The 14,183-nt window shown below is 48.6% G+C and overlaps 1 protein-coding gene across 7 annotated transcripts in view; it reads left to right on the forward strand.

The window, feature by feature from the left end:
• The window catches only part of Spata13 (spermatogenesis associated 13), a 141,991-nt gene that overhangs the window by 104,305 nt on the left and 23,503 nt on the right, over positions 1-14,183 (forward strand). For all 7 annotated transcript variants that reach the window (XR_004945900.1, XR_004945901.1, XM_036199149.1 and 4 more), the window contains one exon: positions 12,707-12,843. Coding sequence is in view for 5 of the 7 variants with exons in the window: in XM_036199149.1 (XP_036055042.1) it covers positions 12,707-12,843 (137 nt within the window). In the remaining 2 variants the exon portion in view is untranslated. The remainder of the gene's footprint in view (positions 1-12,706; positions 12,844-14,183) is intronic.

Raw genomic sequence — 14,183 nt, forward strand, 5'->3', positions numbered from 1 at the left:
TCTTCCTCTCCCTCTCCTCTCTAATCCGGTGTGAGTGTGCCTGGGAGGGAAGGGAAAAATCTCATCCCTCCCAGGAGAGAAATTGATCTCGGGTATGATAAAGTAAAAATAAAAGAGTCAAGTGTGGAGCACCTTTTATGAGTGGTGGGATCTGGTGTTTGCTGTGGAACTGTTACTGGGTTTTGTTTATGTTGCGCGAAATTTCTTTTAAAAGGGGGGGATACCTGTGTGCCTGTGTGTAGAGATATGTAAGTGCTTCTTTCTGCGCCAGGGGCAGGGGTAAGGCCTCCAGCTGAGAACTGGCTTTAGATATTTACTGCTTGGAAGTCATCTGCCCTGGTGCAGTTTGTGCGTTATGTTCATCTTGCCCTTACTTGCTAATATTTCTTTTATCAGCAACTGGGCTAGAGTATTTAAAAGTGAATTCTTTTAAATGTTTAAAAATGTTAGTCTAAGAAGTTATAAGTTGTAATCCGTGCCTTCCTAAGGAAATAAGGTGTGTGTTTTGGGGGGCTGGGGCGAGTCACGGGCAGATTTCTCCCCAGCTGCAGTGGGATGCTCGGAAAACAGCTTGTCTTTGGTCTTGCCTTAACTAGATGCCAGAACCGTGTTGCTGAGATGAGTGAGAATTCTAGGCGACAGTTTGAAGGCAGGCCCAGCCAGCCGCGAGACCGTTTGTAGCTGGTGCTTTCTTCTTGGCCAGCTGAGATAGGGCAGGGAGGTGGTCACAGCGGTTATCTCTGGCAGATTATCCCACTAGTGTGAGTGACAGGCTCCATCATGTTGTCATCAGACATGGCCCAGCAGAGTAAAGCCAGGATAGAGGGGTTGGGAGACTACGGGGGGGGGGGGGGGGGGGTGATCCTACCTTCCTGCAGCCCCTTCCACCTTGGGTTGTCTGTCAGGAGGAGTGCTCTCCTCTCCCCCCATATTACCAGAGATGCACAGTACTTCATGTTACCAGAGATGTGCAGTACTCTGGAACCTTCGGTGGAGGCTTGTCCTTGGGGCATGCATTGATGGGTACTCAGCCTCTGTGATCAGCCTAGCTGTAGAAGGTCAGCCACCAACTCCTCTGCTGTGCCACTGTGGAGGGGCACCTCTTCAGCCAGCCGGCTTTACTTCCCTACTCTGTGACTTCACTCAAGCCCTGAGCTCCCAAGAGCTGTCTCAAAGTCTTGGCACGTACAAGTGAAATCATGGCGAGTAGTGTGATTCCCTTGGAATAGTAATTGTTCAAAATAACTGGAGCCCCCATTGGTGGGTTGCTGCACAGGGCACTCTGAGAGGGCAGGAGAGGGGAAAGTGAACCCCAGGGTCAGCTGGGGGATGCTCCTCCCAGTTGGTATGACCCCCATTTTTTTTTTTATTTCCAGTTTTTCTTTTGTTTTGTTTTGGGTCTTTAAAATGGGGTCTCTTTGTTGGGTGGTGGTGGCACACACCTTTAATCCCAGCACTTGGGAGGCAGAGGCAGGTGGATCTCTGTGAGTTCAAGGCCAGCCTGGGCTACAGAGTGAGAGATCCAGGATAGGCTCCAAAGCTACAGAGAGAAACCCTGTCTTGAAAAACAAACAAACAAACAACAACAACAACAACAAAAACCAACCCCACCGAAAAAAAGGTGGGGATCTTTTAGTTAAGATGGGATCTCTTACTCCACTCAGTCTGGTTCTAAACTCAGGATTCTAACCTAACCATCCTGAGGGCTGGATTATAGGTGTGGCATACCACCACAGCTGGTTGATCTTGAGCCACAGCCTCCTCCTAGATAAATAAGTGGTGCTGAGAATGGTTCAGGACATTTGTCAGGTGTTGAGTACGATGCCTAGCTTCCCTGATAGATTCCTCCAACCAGCAAGGTGGCAGTTAGACCCGGTGAGTGGTAGAAGGAATCTAGGAGGGATGGCCCCTCAGGTGTGTGTCAGTCAGCAAGGACGGTTGTGGGCAGCCACCATCAACACCAGGGACCCCCAGAGGTGGGACAGCTGGCTGAGGGGACAGCAGACACTCCAGAATATGTCATGGGTAAAGCTGAGACTTGTTACAGGGTACAGAGATGCCAGTTTCCTCTTGGCTGCTGGCCCAGAGACAGGTACCCTGGGGTGTCCAGCTGCCCAGGCCCCACATACCACCCCATCCCATCCCATCATGTCTAGTCGCTTTACAGATAAGCACAGTGATCCAGAGCGTGGATGGCAGAGCTCCAGGCAAGCTGACTACGGCCTGGCGGCAGGGGGGAAGGACGGATACATTCATTGGTAGCTTATCAGCAAGGGTGCCTGTGTCTATTTCTAGGGTCTGTTTGGATCATATTGTTGGCCTGTGTGCTCCAGAAACGCAAAGATTAACTATTTTCGAAGAATGGATTTCAAGGCAGCAGGGCATGATAGCAGTCGTTTATATTTGAGTGTGGACGGTGCCTCGTGCTTTATTTGGTTCAGGCTGCAGCAGTGGCCCACGAATGAGTTCCTGTTGTTAAGGTCTGTGGGACCTAGTTGTGGACATAACTAACTGAAACAGAGTAACAGTAATAACGGCATAGAATGATACATAAGACAGTTGTGTACCTGTGGGAGGTATATGGAAAGAGGTGGCTGTTGTAGGGGATCAAAGCATAGATGAGAGATGGGTAGAAAGTCGGGGAACCCTCCACTACGAAGAGACAGTTGGGCTCTAAAGAATGATTCAGAACTCTGAGCTGTTTTCTCCCATCAGAGCAGGAACACTGGAGCATTTCACAGCAGTAGTGCTTTCCATGGCTCCGAAACCTGTGGTGTGGTGTGATGGGGGCAGGCCACGGACACACATGTAGAGCAGGTCCACCGGTGTGCTGTGGTGTGAGGCTAACCTGAGTGCCCACAATTCTGTCAGGCATCAAAGTCAGTGGAGGGGCTTCTGGAAACAAAATTCTCCGCTCCCAACCCAGTTCTGGTTCAAATGGCCAGAGAATCAAATAGGCAGAAAAGGTGGGATTTTCATTTCTAAGCATTCTCCAATGTGGCAGGGAGTCCTGTCCTTGGGTTTTGGAGGACCCCTGAAGAGTGGATCAGGTCTGCCTGCCTGCAGCTCTGTGGACATTATTGGTTCCCTCTGTGGGTATCTAGGTGGTCTGAGGGTGGCTCTCTGGGAGGAGGGACTGGGCCCAGCATTTCTGCTGTAACCACAGCTGCCTGACTGTGAGGCCCTTTCCGCTTTTGAGGGGGGGAAGCTGGAATAGCTTATCTCAGCCCGGAGGAAGTGGAGTGAGCGGCAGGAGGCTTTCTGAAATGTATGTTTTTAACAGACTATTCTAAGTGCGGGAATTTCCCCAAACAAAGCCTTGGGGAAATCCCCACGGGGAGCTGGCTGGCTGGGAAAGGGCACTGTGCATTAGCAGGTCTGTGGGTGACAGGCTGTCCCTTCCCAGCTGTGCCACCTCCAGACTAGCTGAAGGGCTGGGCACTTCTCACCTCCCCATCCGCCTCACACAGTGTGCATCAGGGGTGTTTTTCTCAGTTACAAATGAGAAAGCGAAGGCTCAAAGATCATGGCTTTCCCAAGGTAGCCTCAATGGGACCAGACCAAGCTCTTGGGACTAGGCAGTCCAGTGCTTTTAAATTCAACCTTGTCACTTTGTGCAACAATCAGCCAGCGAGAAAGAGACTCATTTGTCCCGAGAAGAGAGCTGTGTCAGGCACTGTGGATGGGTTTGTTCTCCATAGTACAGCCAGGAAGGGGGCACAAAACATGGTTCCAGTGCTGATGCTGATGTCATTTCTGTCAAAACTCCCCTGTAGAATCAGAGGCTTGGTCAGAACCATAAAGTCGGAATTTAGCAGGATGGCCTGCTGATTTCATGAGGAGCATAGCTGCTGTTCCTTGTTAGCTTTTAAGAAATTTATGCCCTTTCTGATTGTGTTTATAACAGTCCTGTTACCAGTGGCCTTGTGAGCCTAGGCATCAGCCCATCCTCTGTAGGTAGCACACAGCCTTCTACACCCATTCCTGGGGTTGTGTCTGGCTGGAGGTTTCTCAGATGTCCACTAGAGAGTTGTTCCCTCATCCAAGAAGGTCACAGACTTGGAAGTTAGATGTCTTCTCAAACAAACTTCTGGAGGCCACTGTGTAAGGGACAGGGCAATTGAACATATAAATGGTACTCCAGGGAAACAACCTTCCTAAAGGTGATGGTGGTCCAACCAGAGTGTTGTGAACTCACTGTGTTGTTATCTGGAACAGGTGGGTTCTTGAAAAGTGTTTTTCCAGAACTGTCTCTAGCACACAGATCTGTTAAAAGATGAGGGTAGAGAGTCTCTTAGTTAGCGTGCTTCAAGGCCCAGAGTTTAATCCCCAGTAGTGCAAAAAAATTGAAAAAAGAAGATAAAGGGATTCCTTCCTGAATTAGGCTAAAGCTTTAGTTAGCAAGTCTCTTGTGGTGGATGAGACCTAAGAGTCTGGGGGTCTTAAAGGGACTTTGGTTTGGGCAGCTTTGTCTCCATGTTTACAGGATGATTTTGCTGAGAGAGGGAGAATTAGTCTTCTTCAGGGACGAGCTCCAAAATGGTTCCACAATGCTAAGTTGTCAGGCCTTAAATAGTGCATAGGAGCACCACTAAACAGACTCAGCAAGTTGTATTTATATATTTATTCATGTATGTGTGTGTGTGTGTGTGTGTGTGTGTGTGTGTGTGTGTGTGTAATAGAAATTAAAGAGTAAGGAGAATTTGAGAGGAAGTTGCAGGGCATGAGAAGGACTATAGAAAGTGAGGAGCGATCTAACTATGTTTTGGTTTTTTGTTTTTGTTTGTTTGTTGGTTTGTTTTCTGAGACAAGGTTTCTTTGTGTAGCTTTGGTGCCTGTCAATCAGGCTGGCCTCGAACTCACAGAGATCCTCCTGGCTTTGCCTCCCGAGTGCTGGGATTAAAGGCATGTGCCACCACCGCCCGGCTTCTAACTATGTTTTAATAATAATGATGATGATGTTGATGATAATAATACAAAATAATGTCACAAGGAGAAAAAGTATCTTTTCATACTTACATTTTTCAACAAAAGAAATGATATAGATTGCTGTGCCCTCGTGAGTTGGCAGTGGGGACATCAACTGATGTAGCCACCTTGGAAAACAATATGGAAGCTCACAAAAATCTTGCCACAGAATGAGCCACGCCAGCACTCTTCTGATTGAGTCCGGAACCCACAGAACTGACAGCAGGGCTTCAAAGCGATGATGAGTGCACTCATGCAGATGGCAGCATTGTTCGCAGTGGCCAAGAGGGACAAGCACCCAGTGTGCCCATCCACACGGAAGCAGACAAGCAGGACAGAAAGGGAGGCACACCCGGCCTTCCACGGAAGGGGAGAATGACTTGGGGAACATGGACAGCATCACGCTGAGTGCAATACTTGTCACTGCAAGGCTCATGCTGCATGGTTTGGACACAAGCTATCTGAAGCAGAATCACAGAAACAGGAAACAGAGGTGGTTGTCAAGGAGTGGGCAGGCGAGAGAAGGAGGAAAGGAAGTTAGTGTTTGTATAGGGGTTCAGTTTTGCAAGATGAAAGGGTTCTGGAGGTGCATCTATAGCTGTGGAGTGCAACATTACCCAGCAGCGCTTTAGAGGGATTAAGCTGGAGCTTAAAAGAGTCATAATAAAAAGGGAAACATCACATATTTAGCCGTTGGTGGTGGTATATGCATATAATCGGAGAGAAGGAGGTAGATAGGAGGAGGCAGCTGAGCTACGTACATGGTGAGACTCGTCTTGAAACACCTAGCCAAAACCAACAGCCCTCTTTTTATTTCCCTTGGCTTTGCTGAAGTGCACTTTGAGAATTTATATTAGTTATTTATTACACAAAATTACTGTGAGTTAACAAGTCACCTCTACTGACTCCCATCGATGGCAGAGGAATTCGAAGCCTTTTGCCACTTACAGGAAGTGACTGCCGAAGGACAGGGCCCAGGGAAGAGGTTGCCCACAGAGGCGAGCATGGACTCTGGTAAACATCAGGCACACGCCACGGTTTTTCAGCCACGCTTTCCCCATTATTAGCAGTGTTCAGCTCGGCTGAAAATCACTTCCTGCAAATGTCTGGCACCAACCGGACCACTGAAGCAGGATGAAGTCAGTCCAAGGAGGCCTTGGATGCTGCAGACAAAAACCACGGTGGAGCTTTTCGTGAAACCATGAGACCAGGATTTGGGGCTTAGGGTGGGAGCAGCATAGAGCACGGCTGGGGAGGGAGATGGAAGGCATGAAGAACTGCTGCAGAAGACTAACGGCAGGAGTTTCTAGCCGTAATCTCAGGTGGGTGCTGGGCTTTGAGCCAAGGAGACCTGGTGTCCATCCTAGCCTGGCCCGGCACCGTGGTACTCAGTTGTGTATCGTCTTGGAACCTTGCTTCCCCGCTGCCCGTTTGCAGCCCGTTAGGAAAGCACTGAGCGTCTTCTGTACCAGGTGTTTACAGGGGATGCTGAGCATGCAGAAATAAAGTCTCTCTGCCTCGCCCTTGGGCCTGGGAACTGAGCCCTCGGGGTTAGGAGGGACTTAAAATCCTGGCTTTCATTAAGGTCGTGGAGGACAAAGAAAGAAGGCAAACTGAGGCAGGATGCCGTGAGGCCTCACTGGGAGCCAGGGACAAAGCTTAAAAGGAACAGGGCTCAACAGTGACTGCTGTTCCTAGAACAGTGGAGAAGTATTGAAGTTTTGGTACCAGTCCATGTTTACTGTCTGTCACATAGATTTTTCAATCTTGTTACCAGTAACAGGCATCACAGAGGTGGCCAGTGCTGCCCTGGAGTGGGAGGGAGAAGATATGGGCCATTGAGGTCCCACCACACAGCACCCAGTGAAAGAATGTTCTGCACTCCTGTACAGTTTTATTTTAATCATTTATTTATTGTTTATGCATGGGCATCTGGAGATCAGGAGACAGCTAGTGGGAGTCAGCTCTCTCTTTCCACCTTGTGAGTCCTAGGAATAGAACTCAGGTCCTCAGGCCTGGCTGTGAGTGTCTTTACCACGGAGCCATCTTGCCAGCCCCCAGTTTCATCTCAGAATGCATTTAGTTATTTATACGGATTGATTGATTGAGACAGGGTTTCCATACTCAGCTCAGATTGGCCTTGACCTTGTAGCAATCCTCTTGCCTCTTCCTGAAGATTCAGTTTTTAAATGGGATGGTCAAGAAGCAGGAGTCTTGTCTGGGGAGGGATGTCATGTGGAGGGGGGCAGGAGGATCAGGATGCCATCAGAACCAGGGTGTCCTGGTGTGGGGTGTGTGGTAAACCTCTGGGCTTTGACTCTGCCCTGTGGCTCATGTGCAGAGATACAGTTTGAATTAGGAGTGATGTATCACTGCCTGAGACAGGCTATGGGTGGGGTGAGGCAGGGAGGCCAGCAAGGGGTAGTTGTGTGAGCCTGTTAGGGTGACTCAGGCTAGTGCTGGGAGACAGATGGGTGTTGGATGGGTTCTTGTCCCCTTTGGAGGGGAAGGCAGAGTCCAGATAGCATGTGAAAGGCAGGTGAGGAACGTGAATGACCTTTGAGTATATAAACCATGGGAAAGTGCTCCCATTAGAGATGGCAGGACTGGACTGGAAAGGGACTGAGTGTCTTTGCCCATGGTTCTTTAGCCAGAAAGTGAAGCCGGCACAGCAGCCTGGGAAGTATTGACATAAGCATAGCTGCCTTGCAGCGTGCACAGTGTGCCTGTGTAGTGATGGATGTAGGGAGGTTGGCGTGGTCCTCGCCGCCAACATGCTAGGCATCTTTCCCTACACATGTCTGTAGTGGGTAGCCATCCCAGCCTTGGCCTGGAAGTTCCAACCCGCATTGAGGCTTCCGTAATGGTCGCGCCCACAAGGCGCGGCAGAGGAAGGAAGCAGAAGACCCAGGATCGAGAGGAGAGGTCTCTCTTGGTTCTGGGACCCTGGACACTGGAGGTGGACTGAGCAGAGTTCTACAGAGAACACTGCCGGGCTGCGCCATACCTTTGCCAGACCCTACAACCTATCCATTTATAAGTTACCCCACAAAATAAACCTCCCTTTTAACTACGAGGAGTTGCCTTAATAATTTCACCAGTACATGTCTTCTGCCTCTAGCCACGCCCACCCCAGTGGGCTGGTGGGAGACTGAGTCAGTGTACTTGGGCTAATGGAAGCCACCTTGCTTCTGTGGTACTCAGAAAGAGCTCACTCTGGTGTCGACTCTGTCTCATGACCCAGTTCATTCTTGGAAGCATTTATGGCAGCGACACTTCAGAGGTCATTTGTCCTTGCCACTTTGCATCCCTGTCTCCTGTGAAATCTAGCACTTTTTCCAGTGCATGCTCTATATTAGACTCCTGTCAATTATGGATTCTAGATGATAGTTGCTGGCTTAGGGGGGGAAAAAAAAGACATTTTCCCAGCAACAGGCAGATTGGGTGGCCGAGTTCTCACTGGTCAGCATTGTTCAGTGGTTCTTTGAGGGAGAAAATGTCATTTTCAGGGCTTTGCTCCGACTGAGAGGCCCAGATGCCTTTCTTTTATTTTTTTTTTTTTAATCTGGCTCAGCCACAGCTGAAATGTGATAAGAAGAAATGCTGGTGGTGTTGGGCAGTGCCAAGTCACTGCTGGCTGACATCCAAAGATTCCTGCAGCTCTGCGCCCCAGCCAGATCAAGGGTTTGTCTGCGCTACTCACCCAGGATCGTTAGAACCTTTTAGCTGTGAACCTGGCAAGCCCCGCCGGGTCTCTGTAGCCTCCCTGCCCCCCACCTGGAGTTCACAAAGGCTTTTATCTCCAGTGCTGTCTGTGGTGCCTGAGACAGCTGACTTAGGCAGGCAGAAAATCTGCTCTTACTTCCCGAAGGTGAAGGCTTCCTTCCTCGGCATCCTACACGTATACCCCAGGATCGTGCCGTAGATCACGTAATAAGCAACCTTCCTCTTCTGCACCTGCAAGGCCTGTGACCACAGAAGGGGAATAGAAGTTAAGATTTCAAAGGAGCAGACACTGTACTATGAGCTTGAGTGTGTTTCTCAGACTGCTGAAGTCTGACTTCCTCAAGACTCTCACACACACACACACACACACACACACACACACACACACACACACCAGCTTCCCCCCCACCCCCAGCCCTGTATCCCTGAAAGGAAGGGGAAGCTGAAGACTCACATCACAACATGTACACACACGATGATTACCCCCATCCACCCACCTGCCCTTCTCCTGAGAGTGTTCCTGTGCCTCTTGGCTTTCGGTTCAAGTTCAGGACTTGACTTCTGGACTCACTCCCCAAGGCACTTCCAAGGCAGAACTTCTCTGGTTGCAATCAGGGATGGGAATTGAGGCCCGGGTGAGAGAAGGGACCTAACACTGCAGGCAGCCAGCAGCCACTGGGGGCCAGAGCTCCAGCTCAGCTGCACCACATCAGGTTGTCCAAGATTCCTGGACTCATCAGCACCCAGGGCCTCGACAACACTGGTGTATATACAGCCTCTGAACTAACAGGAGGGCTCTGAAAGAGGCATCACCAAAGCAACACTGTGGGTTTGCACTTGGCAAGGGACTCTAGCCTCAGGGAACAAGGCACGGAAGCATGGGCCTATGAGCAGGCCCAGCCAGGTCAGATGCTGCTGGAAGAAACTGAGTTGAGCTTAGGCTCATGGGATGGGGCAAGGGGGTGGGGTGACTGCCACAGAGTCCTTCTGAGCCTTGTTGAACTCATCGTCTTTTGCTCCCAACCATCACCCATGGGCTCCAGTTCTCTCCTTCCCCAGAGCAGCACCTTCTCTCCCCAGCCACTTCCCTCCTGTTGCTGCAGAGTTGCTCAGTCCTGCCCTTGTTGCAGCCTGCCAAAATTACCTTTCTGAAACTTGCCATGTAAGGGGACCCTGGACTACAAACTTACTACCAGACTCAAAACCCAGAAAGAAGCCAGTTGGTCTCCCATGCCTGTGATCCAGTCCTCGGCCAAGGCTGTGAGTTCCAGCCCAGCCTGGGCTATATACAGCGAGAGCAGTCATGAAACTACACACTGAAAGAGCATTTGTGGCTTTCTGTGGCCCTCCCTGGGAGTCTCCTGCTCCATCTTCTCATTCTTATCTTTCACTCCTTACCCAGAGGACCCCTGGCCACAGAAGACACATCCGTGGAAACATGAAGCCTCCAATCAACTCTGACATGGACTATGCTTTCCTATTTGTGCTCTAGACACAAGGTTCAGACAGACATAATAATAAAGAAATACATCAGTAATAACAAACGTATACCATAGGAATCAAGGGTACTTGCCTAACATGCATTGAGCCATGGGTCTCTCTGTGGCACCTTAAATAGAAGCCAGCAGGCAGACATAGGGGTTGTTTATTTCTGGAAAGCTCCACTTAATTTTTTTCAGCCATGTTCGTAAGTAATGGATATCCTTGGAAGTGAAGGTTTGGATGAAGGGAGTCTTTGGTCATGGGCCAAGTACGATGTATGCTTGCTTCAAATTTTGCTACCATCTGCTCTTGGTCAAGGGCTGTCTCGATGCCATGAATGAGGTGGTACAGCCCCACTGAAGAGCCTTTCTCAGTGACATTATTGTCTCTTTAAAACCTCCCTACTACCTGTGTGAGCCAGATTCTGGCTTGAGTGTTAAGCACTGAGCCCCCTTAGCTCTCCTCAAAGCTCCAGCTCACCAACTGCTGGTCTTGGCTACTTGGGGCAGATGAGCTTTGTTCCATGTTCCCAGCACCCAACCAACCTCCTGCTGGAGAAGATGGTGATGGAGATGTCCCTGCTCCTGTACAAGAGGAAGGCTAAGCCAGGTGTCTCAAGCACTCAGCGATGGAAAAAGGAGCCCTTTGTTCCTAGAGAACATCTGGGTACCCAGATGTCCTAAACAAAGCAATACCCCCATCTTTTTTTTATTATTTTTTTATAAATTATTTTAAAGGTTTTTGTTGTTGTTGTTTTGGGTTTTTTTTTTTTTTTTTTTTTTTTTTGGTTTTTCAAGACAGGGTTTCTCTGTGTAACTTTTGCGCCTTTCCTGGATCTTGCTGTGTAGACCAAACTGGCCTCGAACTCACAAAGATCCACCTGCCTCTGCCTCCCAAGTGCTGGGATTAAAGGCATGCGCAAACCACCACCCAGCGGTGTTTTTTTTTTTTTTTAATATTATGATACAGTGGCATCATTTCCCCTTCCCTCCAAACACCACCGTATACTCCTTGCTCGCATTTCAATTTATGACTTTTTTCATTTATTATTACATATATATGTGTACATGTATACACACACACACACACACACACACACACACACATATATATATATATATATATATATATATATACATATACATATACATACAGTCTGTTTGGTCTGCATGATGTTACTTGTATGTATGGTTTTAGGGCTGACCATTTGGCACTGGATAACCAGTTGGTGCGCTCTTCCCTGGTGAAGACTGTGTCTCCCCGCTCTCAGCCTTCCTCGGTTGCCTGGAGTTCTTTGTGTAGGGCTGAGACCTCATGGGTTCCTCCTTCCATCCACAGTGCCATGTCTGCTGTTTTTGGCCTTTTCTGCTCATTCTGGATGGTCGTGTTGGTAGGACTTTATGTGTATCTTTGGTTATTACTCGGAGACACGGTCTCCCAGCAAACTCCCTGGTCCTCTGGCTCTTACAGTCTTTCTGCCCCTCTTCCCCAAGTTCCCCGGGCCCTAGGTGCAGGCATGTTTTATAGACCATGACCTCTGGGACCGGGCTCTACAGCTCTGTATTTCTATTGGCTGTGCTTTTCTGTATTGGTCTATTGGTCTGTTGCAAAGAGAAGTTTCCTTCTCTGTGGGTGTAAGGCAAATATTTAGTGTGTAGTCAGGAATTATGCTGGCTTAGGAGAGTGGAGGTTGTGCGTTCTCCTCCAGCATTCATGACCTCACTAGCTCTGGTACTGCCTCCGTCTGTGAAACATCCTTTCTGTTGTCTTGGTGAAGACGCCCACAGTTTCCAGTTCTGATAGTGAGCACCATCCCTTGTGGGTGGGTGAACTGAGAGGAAGAACAACCCACTCTGACCCGTGGACACCTCTGGCCTTGGTTGTCCTGTTCCCTCTTGGGCTGCAGAAGAGTGTGTTTCAAGAGTGATGAAATTCTCATGCTCTTTACTTCAACATATTGCTTGAGAACGTCACTGTGTTCCTGTTCCTTTTTGTTTGAAACAAGGTCTCACTCAATAACTTAGGTTGGCCCCCAAGCCATAGTGATCCTCTTGCCTCCACCCAGGTTCAGGAATCACAGCTATGAACCCTCATACTTGGCTGTTATCTGTGTTCTTTATGTCTGCTCTGGAGTGGATTTCCCACTACATCACAAGTAATTAATTCCCTCTCCCTTGACTCACAAATTACCTGTTGGCAATATCTCCGAAGATGCTGGGACACTGGACTCCAGCTGTTCTTGGTACTAGCTGCCACCTCAGGGTTAGAGTTTCATTGAAGATTTCCTAACGTGTTCCTGCTGTGGGTGAGAGAAAATGACCATTTTCCTTGAGGAATGTTGCCGGTGGCCACTTGTTTTGCCTTATAAATGGGTAGTTGTTGGCTGCTATACCTTGTCCTGTAATCCTGGTTGGTCTGGAACTCACTGTGTCCTCAGATTTGCTTTGGTCCCCCTACCTCTGCCTCTGTTGAGGTCACAGGTATGAGCATCATTTAAATATCCCATCTTCCCTGGCTTTTTCCCCTGCAGTCTCTTCAGATGGAGGTGCAGAATCTTCGGCCTTAGTGGATGACAATGGCAGTGAGGAAGACTTTAGCTATGAAGAACTCTGCCAAGCCAACCCTCGGTACCTGCAGCCAGGCGGGGAACAGCTGGCCATCAACGAGGTACTGGCATCCCACATGTACCAGATGCTTGATTCTCTTTGTTTTGTTTGTTTGTTTGTTTGTTTTGTTTTGTTTTTCAAGACAGGGTTTCTCTGTGTAGCTTTGCGCCTTTCCTGGAACTCACTTGGTAGCCCAGGCTGGCCTCGAACTCACAGAGATCTGCCTGCCTCTGCCTCCCGAGTGCTAGGATTAAAGGCATGTGCCACCACTCCTGGCTAGATGCTAGATTCTTAAGGCTGATTAGTCCTTAGCATCTCCTGAAGTCTGCAGCTCTGGCTAGCTGGTTTTCAACAGAGTTTCTGTTATTGTCCAGGGACGTGACTGTCAGTGACAGCTTTGCATGCTACCGACCGTCATCCCGTATACACTAAGGTGAGGGGCTGCTGGTCTTCAGGGCTGGCTTTTCAGCTTTTTATATGGGTCAGATTATCTCAGGTGATTCTCACAGCTGCTCTCCGAGGTAAATGGAAAACCCTTGTCTGCATTTTAACAAACACCCCAAGGTGAGGCCTGAGCCTGGTGTTGTGTGTGCTTGTGATGCCAACTACTCTGAAAAGTGAGGCTGGAAGCTTGAAAGTTCAAGGCCTCCCTGGACAACTTATGGAGACCCTATCTTACTTACATAAGGGCAAGATAGTTCAGTCATAGAGTGCACAAGGCTCTGGGTTCTATTCCCAACACTGCAGAGAAAAAAAGTGAACTCATTTGTGTAGATGTAATAGTTTTATTAAATAAGAAACACAGAGCCAAATGCAGAGTTAAAAGTCCAAGAGGTCAGAGCAGTAGTTAAGAGCTGAGACTTAAAAAAACCTTTCTTACCCTTCGCTGCCGCTGCCGTCCTTCCCCTCAAAAAGAGGCCTACTTCCTGTGTGTCTGTCTTTTTATTGACTTTCTGTTCTGCCTTCTCATTGATTGTAAACCCAACCACATAACCTCCTCGCCACTGCCTATCTATACAGACCTCCTGGTCTTCTATGGTTGGTATTGAGATTAAAGGCATGTGTCTCCATGCTAGCTGTGTCCTTGAACACACAGAGATCTGCCTGTCATGCGATCAGGATAAAAGGTGTGCACCACCATCACCTGGCTTCTGCTATGGCTTGCTATTAGCTCTGACCCCCAGGCAACTTTATTTATTAACATACAAATAAAATCACATTTCAGTATAAATAAAGTATCACCATATATTTGCTAGCAAATGGCAGAGCTAGAATTAACCATGTGTTTCATATTTCCAGTTGGGTGTTGCTTTCCTACTACCCTGAATTTAGGACAACCATTCTGTTCTCTTTCCCTCCAATACAGTGCTCAGTGACTTAGGTGATACTCAGCACTTGTTA

Source organism: Onychomys torridus, chromosome 9, assembly GCF_903995425.1.
Source record: "Onychomys torridus chromosome 9, mOncTor1.1, whole genome shotgun sequence".
In the NCBI taxonomy this organism is placed as follows: Eukaryota; Metazoa; Chordata; class Mammalia; order Rodentia; family Cricetidae; genus Onychomys; species Onychomys torridus.